The 13013-nt window shown below is 32.4% G+C and overlaps 1 protein-coding gene across 1 annotated transcript in view; it reads left to right on the top strand.

The window, feature by feature from the left end:
• Positions 1-13013, top strand: part of LOC143063641 (protein C-mannosyl-transferase DPY19L1-like) — a 312490-nt gene that overhangs the window by 11455 nt on the left and 288022 nt on the right. The window contains exon 3 of the mRNA XM_076235893.1: positions 7641-7728. Coding sequence (XP_076092008.1) covers positions 7641-7728 — 88 coding nt within the window. The remainder of the gene's footprint in view (positions 1-7640; positions 7729-13013) is intronic.

A 13013-nucleotide genomic window follows, 5' to 3' on the forward strand; every position in this document is an offset into this window, starting at 1 on the left:
GCCTGTGATTAACAGAAAAAGTAGGCTAGACACTGGGTTTGGCTTAACCATTTCGAATTTTATACAACCGCAAAATAATTTTTATACGACCGCAAAATTTAAAAAATTTTGGTCGTATATTGGTATCACGTTGGCGTCTGCGTCGTCGTCACCGTCGTCCGAATACTTTTAGTTTTCGCACTCTAACTTTAGTAAAAGTGAATAGAAATCTATGAAATTTTAACACAAGGTTTATGACCACAAAAGGAAGGTTGGGATTGATTTTGGGAGTTTTGGTCCCAACATTTTAGGAATTAGGGGCCAAAAAGGGCTCAAATAAGCATTTTCTTGGTTTTCACACTATAACTTTAGTTTAAGTAAATAGAAATCTATGAAATTTTGACAAAAGGTTTAAGACCACAAAAGGAAGGTTGGGATTGATTTTGGGAGTTTTAGTTCAAACAGTTTAGGAATTAGGGGCCAAAAAAGGGCCCAAATAAGCATTATTCTTGGTTTTCGCACAATAACTTTAGTATAAGTAAATAGAAATCAATGAAATTTAAACACAAGGTTAATGACCACAAAAGGAAGGTTGGGATTGATTTTGGGAGTTGAGGGCTGAACAGTTTAGGATTAAAGGGCCAAAAAGGGACCCCAGTAAGCATAATTCTTTGTTTTCACACCATAACTTTAGTATAAGTAAATAGAAATCTATGAAATTTAAACACAAGGTTTATGATCACTAAAGGAAGGTTGGGTTTGATTTTGGGAGTTTTGGTCCCAACAGTTTAGGAATAAGGGGCCCAAAGGGTCCAAAATTGAACTTTGTTTGATTTCATCAAAAATTGAATAATTGGGGTTCTTTGATATGCCGAATCTAACTGTGTATGTAGATTCTGAATTTTTATGCCCCACCTACGATAGTAGAGGGGCATTATGTTTTCTGGTCTGTGCGTCCGTTAGTTCGTTCGTCTGTTCGTTCGTCCGTTCGTTCGTCCATCTGTCCATTCGTTCGTCCGTCTGTCCCGCTTCAGGTTAAAGTTTTTGGTCAAGGTAGTTTTTGATGAAGTTGAAGTCCAATCGACTTCAAACTTAGTATACATGTTCCCTATGATATGATCTTTTTAATTTTAATGCCAAATTAGAGGGTTTACCCCAATTTCATGGTCCACTGAACATAGAAAATGATAGTGCGAGTGGGGCATTCGTGTACTGGGGACACATTCTTGTTGGTCCTGTTTTCAAATTGGTCTATATAAAGGTCCAAAGGGTCCAAAATTAAACTTTGTTTGATTTCATCAAAAATTGAATAATTGGGGTTCTTTGATATGCCAAATCTAACCGTGAAAGTAGTTTCTTTAATTTTTATACGACCGCAAAAATTTTAATTTTTGTCGTATATTGCTATCATGTTGGCGTCGTCGTCCTGCGTGGTCTTGGGTCTGTCGTCGTAGTCGTCGTCCGAATACTTTTAGTTTTCGCACTCTAACTTTAGTAAAAGTGAATAGAAATCTATGAAATTTAAACACAAGGTTTATGACCACAAAAGGTAAGTTGGGATTGATTTTGGGAGTTGAGGTCTGAACAGTTTAGGAATAAGGGGCCAAAAAGGGGCCCAAGTAAGCATTATCCTTGGTTGATTTTGGGAGTTTTAGTTCAAACAGTTTAGGAAAAAGGGGCCAAAAAAGGGCCCAAATAAGCATTATTCTTGGTTTTCGCACAATATCTTCAGTATAAGTAAATAGAAATAAATGAAATTTTAACACAAGGTTTATGACCACAAAAGGTAGGTTGGGATTGATTTTGGGAGTTGAGGTCCCAACAGGTTTTTAGGAATAAGGGGCCCAAAGGGTCCAAAATTGAACTTTGTTTGATTTCATCAAAAATTAAATAATTGGGGTTCTTTGATATGCCGGATCTAACTGTGTATGTAGATTCTTATTTTTTGGTCCCGTTTTCCAATTGGTCTACATTAAGGTCCAAAGGGTCCAAAATTAAACTTAGTTTGATTTTAACAAAAATTGAATCCTTGGGGTTCTTTGATATGCTGAATCTAAAAATGTACTTAGATTTTTGATTATTGGCCCAGTTTTCAAGTTGGTCCAAATCGGGGTCCAAAATTAAACTTTGTTTGATTTCATCAAAAATTGAATAATTGGGGTTCTTTGATATGCCAAATCGTACTGTGTATGTAGATTCTTAATTTTTAGTCCCGTTTTCAAAAATACCAAAGGGTCCAAAATTAAACTAAGTTTGATTTTAATAAATATTCTTTGGCTTTGTTGATATGCTGAATTATTCATGTACTTAGATTTTTATACGACCGCAAAAATTTTAATTTTTTGGTCGTATATTGCTATCACATTGGCGTCGTCGTCGTTGTCGTCGTCCGAATACTTTTAGTTTTCGCACTCTAACTTTAGTAAAAGTGAATAGAAATCAATGAAATTTTAACACAAGGTTTATGACCACAAAAGGAAGGTTGGGATTGATTTTGGGAGTTTTGGTCCCAACATTTTAGGAATTAGGGGCCAAAAAGGGCCCAAATAAGCATTTTCTTGGTTTTCGCACTATAACTTTAGTTTAAGTGAATAGAAATCTATGAAATTTTGACACAAGGCTTATGACCACAAAAGGAAGGTTGGGATTGATTTTGGGAGTTTTGGTTCCAACAGTTTAGGAATTAAGGGCCAAAAAAGGGCCCAAATAAGCATTATTCTTGGTTTTCGCACAATAACTTTAGTATAAGTAAATAGAAATCTATGAAATTTAAACACAAGGTTTATGACCATAAAAGGAAGGTTGGGTTTGATTTTGGGAGTTTTGGTCCTAACAGTTTAGGAATAAGGGGCCCAAAGGGTCAAAAATTGAACTTTGTGTGATTTCGTCAAAAATTGAATAAATGGGTTCTTTGATATGCCAAATCTAACTGTGTACGTAGATTCTTTATTTTTGGTCCAGTTTTCAAATTGGTCTACATTAAGGTCCAAAGGGTCCAAAATTAAACTAAGTTTGATTTCAACAAAAATTAAATTCTTGGGCTTATTTGATATGCTTTATCTAAATATGTACTTTGATTTTTGATTATGGGCCCAGTTTTCAAGTTGGTCCAAATCAGGATTCCATATCAAGTATTGTGCAATAGCAAGAAATTTTCAATTGCACAGTATTGCACAATAGCAAGAAATATCTAATTGCACAATATTGTGCAATAGCAATTAATTTTCAATTGGAGTTATCTTTCTTTGTATAGAATAGTAGTTGATAATATATGTTGGAAATTTGCCAGACATGACTATGATGTCATTTTCTATTTTTATTTGCCAATAACTTTATGTAAATAACTTCATTGGAAATTTGCCAATATAAAATGTTGCTGATGAAGCTTTTTTTCCTTATCTTATCTAAAATGTTTTTAGATAGTGTATGTTTGACATTTGCCAGACATGACTATGATGTCATTTTCTATTTTTATTTGCCAATAACTTTATGTAAATAACTTCATTGGAAATTTGCCAATATAAAATGTTTCTGATGAAGTTTTTTTTATTGTTTTATACAATAAACAATGTATATTCACTTTTACTACCAACCAATCTTTACCATTCAGTGATAACAAGCACTTTATTTTACATTTTAATATTTTATGATGTATTTAAAAGAGTAGTTATTGTTGCAAACTCCATTAGAAATTTGAATTGATATCAGTTTTGGAAAAAGGGAAACGGGGATGTGAAAAAAAGGGGGGGGGGGTAAATTTTTCTCATTTCAGATTTCATAAATAAAAAGAAAATTTCTTCAAACATTTTTTTGAGAGGATTAATATTCAACAACATAGTGAATTGCTCAAAGGCAAAACAAATGTTAAGTTCATTAAACCACATTCATTCTGTGTCAGAAACCTACATGTATGCTGTGTCAACTATTTAATCACAATCCAAATTAAGAGCTGAATCCAGCTTGAATGTTGTGTCCATACTTGCCCCAACCGTTCAGGGTTCAACCTCTGCGGTCGTATAAAGCTGCGACTGCGGAGCATCTGTTAAACAATTTTCATTAATTTGGTAAATTTTTGTAAAATTGTTCAATAAAGTAAGATCTACAAACATCACCAACACCAAAACACAATTTTGTCATGAATCCATCTGTGTCCTTTGCTAAATATGCACATAGACCAAGGCGATCGACACAAAGAGCCTCTATTGTTTAAGTGTATGGATCTCTCTGAAATTGTAGTACAAGTGTTCATACTCCAAAGGAAAGGCTTGGAATGAGTTTTGGTGTTATTGCTCCAAGGGGGGTTTCAATAAAAAAAATATTGGGGGGGGATTTACAATTTTGTCAAGGGATTCATATTTTTTTTTTTTCATTTTTCAAATATCGATTTTTGAAAAGTTTCAAGAAGAAATCTTCAATTGCACACTATTGTGCAATAGATTTGTTAGATCTTTGACCACATTGATTTTGTGTCAAAAATTTGATCACAATCCAATTCAGACAGTATCAAGCTTGAATATTGTGACCAAATTTGCCCCAACTGTTCAGGGTTCGACCACTGCTGTCGTATCAAGCTGGGCTCTTTAAAATGCTGAATCTAAACCTGTATTTATTTTGATTACTAATTAGATAATACCACATTGAGGTCCATAGGGTCCTAGATTAAACCTTTGTTTAATTTCATCAAAAATTGAATTTTTTGGGCTCTTTGATATGCTGATTCTTACAATGTACTAAGATTTTGGAAATTGTCCTAGACCATTATAGGTAAATGTCCAATTCAAATTTTTATACTTTGCAAAATTACATATTGGTATCATGTCGTCCTAATGTTAACCGAGGTGTTGTCATCGTCAGCATCGTCTGAAGACAGATGTTTTCTGGATAATAACTTGTAGTATAAGTCAATAGAAATCAATAAATTTTAACACAAGGTTTATAACAACTGAAGGAAGGTTGGGACTGATTTTAGGGGTTATGGTCTTAACAGTTCAGGAATTATGGGCCAAAAAGAGGACTGAAAAGGCATTTTTCTAGTTTTCAGACAATAACTTGTGTTTAAGTGTATGAATATCTCTGTAATTATACCACAAGTTTCAAAGGGGAAAAACAAGGGTTACTTGGTTAATGGACAAGTAAGACAATTTTAAAGCAGTGCAAGGGAGGTAATCCAAACATAATATGTTGGATTACCTCCGTTAGTACTGCTTTAAAATTATGTATTAAGAAATATTGTATTTTCTTGAGATGGTTTGCTGTCAATTTACTTTAAGAAATTACTATCAAATTTATGCTGATGTATTAATTTTCTATTATATGACTTTTATATTAAAAGATGTATTTAAATGGGTAGTGATTTTTGCATCTCCAATGGAAAGGACAAGGTACGATAAGGCCCGTATTTGGCCCCCCCTTTTTTCTCATTTTTCAAATTCTGTTTTGGAAAGCTACTTATAATCACGTTTAAATATTCCCCTAGGTTTGAAGTTTGTTTGGATAAACTTTAAAACCATTAATTTTAGAAAATGGGTGGGGGTAAAAGGACATAAAAAACACCAAAAGAAGGAAAAATTACGATTTTCGGCCATTGTTTGTTAAAATTTAATAGCATACGTGACCCGGAGAAAAATATGGCAATTTAGATAACAAAAACAGTTCTCATGACATTGGAATAAAATAATTCCGGGGTCATGTTGGCGCAGGCACTCAAAAACTAAAAAAATGAATAATAACAGAAAGTTTACCCCCGTCACCTCACCCAGTTGCTAAAATTAGCGGTTTTGAAGTTCATCCAAACAAACCTCAGGGAATATTTTTAATTTTGTAAAAAAGAAATTGGGGACGGGTGGAATACAATTTTTTTTCTCGGTTGGGGTAAATATGCAACAGTATTGCATAAAATAAAAAAATGGGGTAATTTTTTAATTTTTTTTTGGGAGGGTGGCAATTTGCAACAGCAAAGTGTATTAGACAAAAGCAAAAAATTGAGCATATTACTAATTCTGAATTCTTTGACTACAGTTGTTCTGTGTCAGAAACCTATTATGTGTCAAATATTTAATTACAATCCAAATTCAAACCTGTATTAAGCGTAAAAATTGTGCCCAACCGGTTCAGGGTTAGACCTCTGCAGTCGTATCCAGCTCAGCTTGGCGAAGCAATTTCTTCTTCTATGTGACCACATTCATTTAGTGTCACAAACCTATGCTATGTCAAATATTCAATCATAATCCAAATTCAGAGCTGTTTTCAGCTTACATGTACATGGTGTGTCCATACTTGCTCAACTGTTAAAAGTTGACCTCTGTACAAAAATTCTGGTTTGCTGTTGACAGCCTCTTCTTTGCTATATACATTATTTTTTATTTTTAGCTTTGGCAATTTTTATAGGGAAAGCTACTGTCATAATACTCACAAATCAAAGGCAAACACACACAAGGGCAATCCATGTTATACATTAAAATAATACCAAACAAGCCAATTTTATACACTGTATACACTCTTCGTATGCATTTTAACATTGAACAAATTTAAACTGTAACCATATCATAACCCCTTACCTAAAAAAAGAACTACTTAATTTATTTGTATGCATATGAAACTAAACAAAATATGTAAACAAAAAAGGTCTGACTTAGAATAAGAAAAGGCATACATAAAATATGACGATGTTCAACATAGATTAATCAATCCCATTCACTTAAAACCTAAATGAGGACTCAACTCCCAAGCTTCACAATATTTGCCTCACTAGAAGTAAAGGTCAAGCTACGCCATTGAATAATTTGTGATTTGGAATTGTTTGAATATGTCATGTATGTTGTTTGTTTTTAGTTAAGGTAACTGGTTTAACTGGCCATATACTCATTTGAGAAACAGAAGTATTGACATATACATGTATAAGAAATTAAGAATTGGAAAAAGGAAGGATATTTGTTACTTATTTCTTTTCAAACCTTTTCCCTTAAGATAATCGAAATTATACTTTATAATGAAATTTGAGGTTGAATGTGATTAAATACACTTTGTTTTCTTCATTGTAACCTAAGGATACAATTAAAACATGTTAAGAATCTATAATTTGGAGAATTGACACACAAAAACAGTTCTAGAGTTATGACCCTTTATAAATGGAAAAATTGCATTTCTTTTTTATTTCCGTTCCCTAACTTTAGTTTGCCTCAACTGAATGTTAAAAAATTTATAATCAATGTTTATTACCACAAAACACAGATCAATTTTGAATTTTGGAGGCGTTACTTTTACCCTTCTAGAGTAAACGCTATGCCCCTTTACAAATGGAAAAATTGCTGAATATTTTGTTTCAGTTCTATTCATTTAGTTTGGCTGTACCGAAAGTTAGGATACTTGTACACAATGCTTATTACTGAAAAAACACAGATCAAGTTTGAATTTTGGTGGCTTCACATTTACTGTTCTCGAGTTATGCCCCTTTACATTATACAAATGGAAAAAAGATGACTTTTTCTTTCTGTTCTCTAACTTAAGTTTGCCTCAACCATTCACAATGCTTATTATCCACAAAACTCAGATCAAGTACAAATTTGGGTAGAATCACTTTCACAGTTTTTGAGTTGTGTCCCTTAATAACATTAAATCAAGCAGGGGTATCATGGACACATTCCTCATATTATTTTTTTCAGAAATCATGTGTATGGTATGTTTGAAAGAGAACGACATTTTTCCCATTTGTCAAATCTTGAAAGGGAATTGGCCTTCCGCACAGAAATGGTTAGTAAATGTTATGTACAGATTGATTTTGTAAAAAAATTGTTGGGTAAAGCTGGACAAATTTTTATTTTCAGGACAACCCTATATAGCTCTATATATATATAGAGCTATCCTTTGCTTGATGCGAGGGATTCACATGGGTGAATAATTGTTTGCCTCACCTTTCACCAAATCAATTATATGTAGTTTAACATAGGACCCTAAGGGAAATACATATAAAGGGCCAAGTGAGCTATTCTCATTGCTTGCTGTCAGTCATCACACATCCATCATTGTCCTCGTCGTTAACTTTTTAATTTTGCATCAGATAATGGTATCATGTCGTCGTTGTTGTCTGCATCGTCCGAAGACACATTTAGTTTCCGGACAATAACTTTAGATTTAGTGAATGGATATCTCTATAAATTGGTACCAGAAGGTATAATACCACTAAAGGGAAGGTTCGGATTGATTAGTTTAGGAATTAGGGGCCAAAAAGGGGCCTTAAATTAGCATTTTTGTAGTTTTCAAACAATTAATTGTGTTTAAGTGTATGTATCTCTCTGAAATTATACCACAAGTTTCCATACCATGAAGGGGTTAGTATTGACTGGGGGGGGGGGGGGTGGTAATGTCTCAAAATGTTTTGGAATTGGGGGTTAAAAAAAGCAAAATTAGGGGCAAAAAAAGGGGAAAAACTAAATTTTCCAGACTATAACTTTAGATTTAGTAAATGGATCTCTATTAATTTTTACCAGAAGGTTCAATACCTGCACTAAAGGAAGGGTGGGATTGATTTTGGGGGTTATGGTCCCAAAAGTTTAGGAGTAAGGGGCCAAAAAGGTTTTTTTTTTGCATTTTAGTTGTTTTCAATTAATAACTTGTGTTTAAGGAGGTCTGCGGATACAAAAAAATTCAGCAAAAAATTAAACATTTGTTTTTTCATGACAAATTATATTTATTACACTATTAATTATTACTGTATGATATGGTACAAAAATCAATCAAAAAAATCGATTTGGTTTGGCCCCAGCTGACTTTTAAAATGTTTATATCATTGGAAAAGCTCCAAATTATCTCCCTTTGGTACAAAAAAGCCCTTTTTTGGCATTAAAATTGAAATATCTTTTTAAACACAACAATGACCTATATTTTCATACAACTACAGTCTAGGAATAAAGGGCCAAAAAGAGGCAAAAAACAAGCATTTTTGTAGTTTCAAGTCAATAAATTGGAGTTATCTTTCTTTGTCCAGAATGGTTGTTGAATCACCTAAAATCAATGCTTTATATAATATTCTTTGAAAATTAGAGTTATCTATCTTTGTCCAGAATAGAAGTGGAATCAAATTAAATCAATGCTATATACAACAGTGTTCTCCCCAGGCCCTTAAAGGACCAAAGGCCTACGATGTATAATTTTGACCGTGGTTCTATAGGTCTTACCGCGATGTATAATTCTTATCCATGGTGCTAAAATTTTCAGGTGAAATTTGACCAGTTCAAACCAGTTCAAACCCAGATTGTTTACACCACTAATTAATTTACCTTATTGAGGTTTACCTTGTTGATTGGATTTAATCCATGTTACTAACACTTGTAACATGATTGTTTTGTGTCTTAATTAAGATTTGATAATTTTATGATCACAAACAACTACACACTCAGGTTGGGCGTATGACATTTGCGCCGATTTTGAAATTTTTCATTCTTTCATTTGCGCCGATTTTATTTTTTCATTTGCGCCGATTTTATATTTTTTCCTAATTGGATTTACAGGTAAGTTACAAGTAAATTCATACTTTTACATTGACTAATCACAGAGTATAAAGACAAATCAAGTGACATTGCAATTGGTAAATGGCTATCCCAATGTTTCGGGTTACCATTCCTTTCCCTAAATGAAATCGATAACTGCTTCACTTTTGAGATTGTCTGACGCTCCTTCTGATGACAAATGTCATATATTCTTAGACAACGTTCAAGTACACATTCCATAACGGTCAACCAATTCGTGATGGCGTCCATAAAATTAACGAAGCGATGATTTCAACTTCACCATTTGGAACTCTTGGTTTAATAGCTTCCTTGCGAGAAAATGCGAACTCTAGAAATGCCCCCACCAGTACGTATGCCAGACAAAGAAAAGATGTCCTTCGTTATCGATAATTACGCCAAATATAGAAGAGACGAAATCATAAGAAAGGAATTTATTAGATGTGTTGCCTATACATACTCGGCAAGAACAGATTTATGATTTGAATGTATTCCGTTTTTATGGATTTGAATGCGGTACATATATTTTTAATTCGTCATTTTAGTATAAACAAAGTTCTTTTATCTTAGGTTTTTATTTCTTGATTTTAAGCAGACAAGTTATATACATGTTATGATTGACAATTCATAACATATGCACAACTGGCTAACGGAAGAGTTCTTTAATGATAAATGAAAATAACATTACTTGGATGGAGAGTTGTCTCATTGGCACTCATACCACATCTTCTTATATCATTTCACCTGTAATTTACCTGTTATTTACCTGTAAAAAAAATCGGCGCAAATGAAAAAAAAAATCGGCGCAAATGCAAAACGCCGCTCAGGTTGTCTGGCAAAACAGCCTTTTGACATCTGAATAATCTCACATGACCCAGTTAATTCAAGTAGAGAATTCAAGTTTATTTACAATTAATTGCAATCTACTTGATTTATTTTATAAATTAAAGGTATGACTACCTTCAAACTGAATATCTATATCCAAAATTAATGAATGAAAGAAGTAAACAATGTCCATAAGCACATGCTAAAATCTATTTTTATCTACTTCCTGTCATTTAGGCGGGAAAAATAGGGAGACTGTTGTTGACATTAAATATGGTTACTTATTAGGGAATTATTTTTAAATGAATCATGACAAACAAAGATTAAAGTTTTAGTGCATCACAAGAGAGGTTAATATTTACATGAAATTTATATTTATGGCAAAATGTTTATAATTTTTTTTTAGTAGAAGTTAAGATAGAAACTGGTTCAAATAATAAAAGAATATAAAACAGGCTATTATTTGAACTTGGAATTATTTTTAATTATGGAATTTGCATGATTTCTTCTGCTTGAAATTTTTAATAAATTCCATGTTTATTCTCTACTTAATTTTAATTGTTCTGTGAAATGCACAACACTTTCTTTTACAAAGAAGATAGTACATTTTCAATAGAATGTACTGTGCCGCGCACAACACTATCTATACAAAATACATTGTATGGAAAGTGTTAGGAACCGCTCAAACATTATAATACCAAATAAAAATGGAATTTATAAAAAAATTCAAGCACAAGAATTTATGCAAATTCCATAATTAAAAATAATTCCAAATTCAAATAATAGCCTGTTATATAGTCTTGTAAATTTAATGTATTCTTAAGACAGGAATCCTTATATATATATATATACAACAATTTTCTATTTAGAAACTAGAAAGTTTTTTAAATTGAACTCTTAAATAGTATTTTATTTTAATTGATCATAGATTTTAAAATTTTAAATAACTATAATTATTTTATAGTAATGAATCATGTTTTATATATTTTAAAAAGATATTCAAGTATACAAATTGTTTATGATTACTTCTCTTTTACCAATAATTTTCTGACTCAATGTCTACATAACACAGTACCACAGGATTAAAACAAAACAAAAGACATAAAAACAACAGTAATTAGAAATATAGGAATGGCCACACAACACGACACCACACATTATACAATTATTTTACCAAGAGCAAGTGTTAGCCTGGTGCTATCCAAAAATCCTGGGGAGAACACTGTACAATATATACAATGCAATATTCACTTTACTACCAACTGATAAATTAAAGCAATCTTTACCATTCAGTGATTACAAGCACTTAGATTGCCATTCTAGGGTTATGCCCCTTTACAAGTGGAAGAATTGAAGAATTTTTTAGTTTCTGTTCTCTTAACTTAAGTTTGTCTTGACTAAATTTAATGAAATGTGTATATTATGCTTATTACCTCTAAACTCAGTTTATGTTCAATTTTTGGCAGCTTTTCTTTTACAGTTCTTGAGTTATGTACCTTTATAACGTTATATGCTAGCGGGGGCATCATCTGTGTCCTTTTGGACACATTCCCCATTTATTTTTTTAGAAGTTACAACTAGTACTGTTACTATTAATTAATATTAATTTTAACCATGACTGTATGACATGTTATATTTTAATATTTTATGATGTATTTAAATGAGTAGTTATTGTTTCAAACTCCATTAGAAATTTGAATTGAGATCATTTTTGGAATAGGGAAAGGGGGGAGTGAAAAAAAAATTGGGGTGGGGTCATTTCAGATTTCAGAATTTTAAAAGAAAATTTCTTCAAATATTTTTTCTTTGAGAGGATTAATATTCAACAGCATAGTAAATTGCTCAAAAGCAAAAAACAAATTTTTAAGTTCATTAAACCACATTCATTCTGTGTCAGAAACCTATGCTGTGTCAACTATTTAATCACAATCCAAATTCAGAGCTGTATCCAGCTTGAATGCTGTCTCCATACTTGCCCCAACCGTTCAGGGTTTGACCTCTGCTGTCGTATAAAGCTGCGCCCTGGAGCATCTGGTTTATTATTGTTTTCAAATAAGCTGTACATAAACTAAATAATTGTAAAATTTAATTGATTTCTGTAATTAGGTTATTTTTATACGACATTGAATAATTGGGGTTCTTTGATATGCCAAATCTAACTGTGTATGTAGATTCTTAATTTTTGGTCCCGTTTTCAAATTGGTCTACATTTAGGTCCAAAGGGTCCAAAATTAGTTTAATTTTTACAAAAATTGAATTCTTGGGCTTCTTTGATATGCTTGAATCTAAACATGTACTTAGATTTTTGATTATGGGCCAAGTTTTCAAGTTGGTCCAAATCAGGATCCAAAATTATTATATTAAGTATTGTGCAATAGCAAGAAATTTTCAATTGCACAGTATTCAGCAATAGCAAGAAATCTTCAATTGCACAGTATTGTGCAATAGCAAGAAATTTTCAATTGCACAGTATGGTTTAAGTTCATTAGACCACATTCATTTTGTGTCAGAAACCTATGCTTTGTCAACTATTTAATCACAATCCAAATTTAGAGCTGAATCCAGCTTGAATGTTGTGTCCATACTTGCCCCAACCATTCAGGGTTCAACCTCTGCGGTCGTATAAAGCTGTCTGCTGCGCCCTGCAGAGCATCTGGTTTTATTTCGATATTACTTCTATTTCTCCTATAAGTTCACCAGAAAAAA

The sequence above is a fragment of the Mytilus galloprovincialis genome, chromosome 2, assembly GCF_965363235.1.
Source record: "Mytilus galloprovincialis chromosome 2, xbMytGall1.hap1.1, whole genome shotgun sequence".
Taxonomy (NCBI): domain Eukaryota; kingdom Metazoa; phylum Mollusca; class Bivalvia; order Mytilida; family Mytilidae; genus Mytilus; species Mytilus galloprovincialis.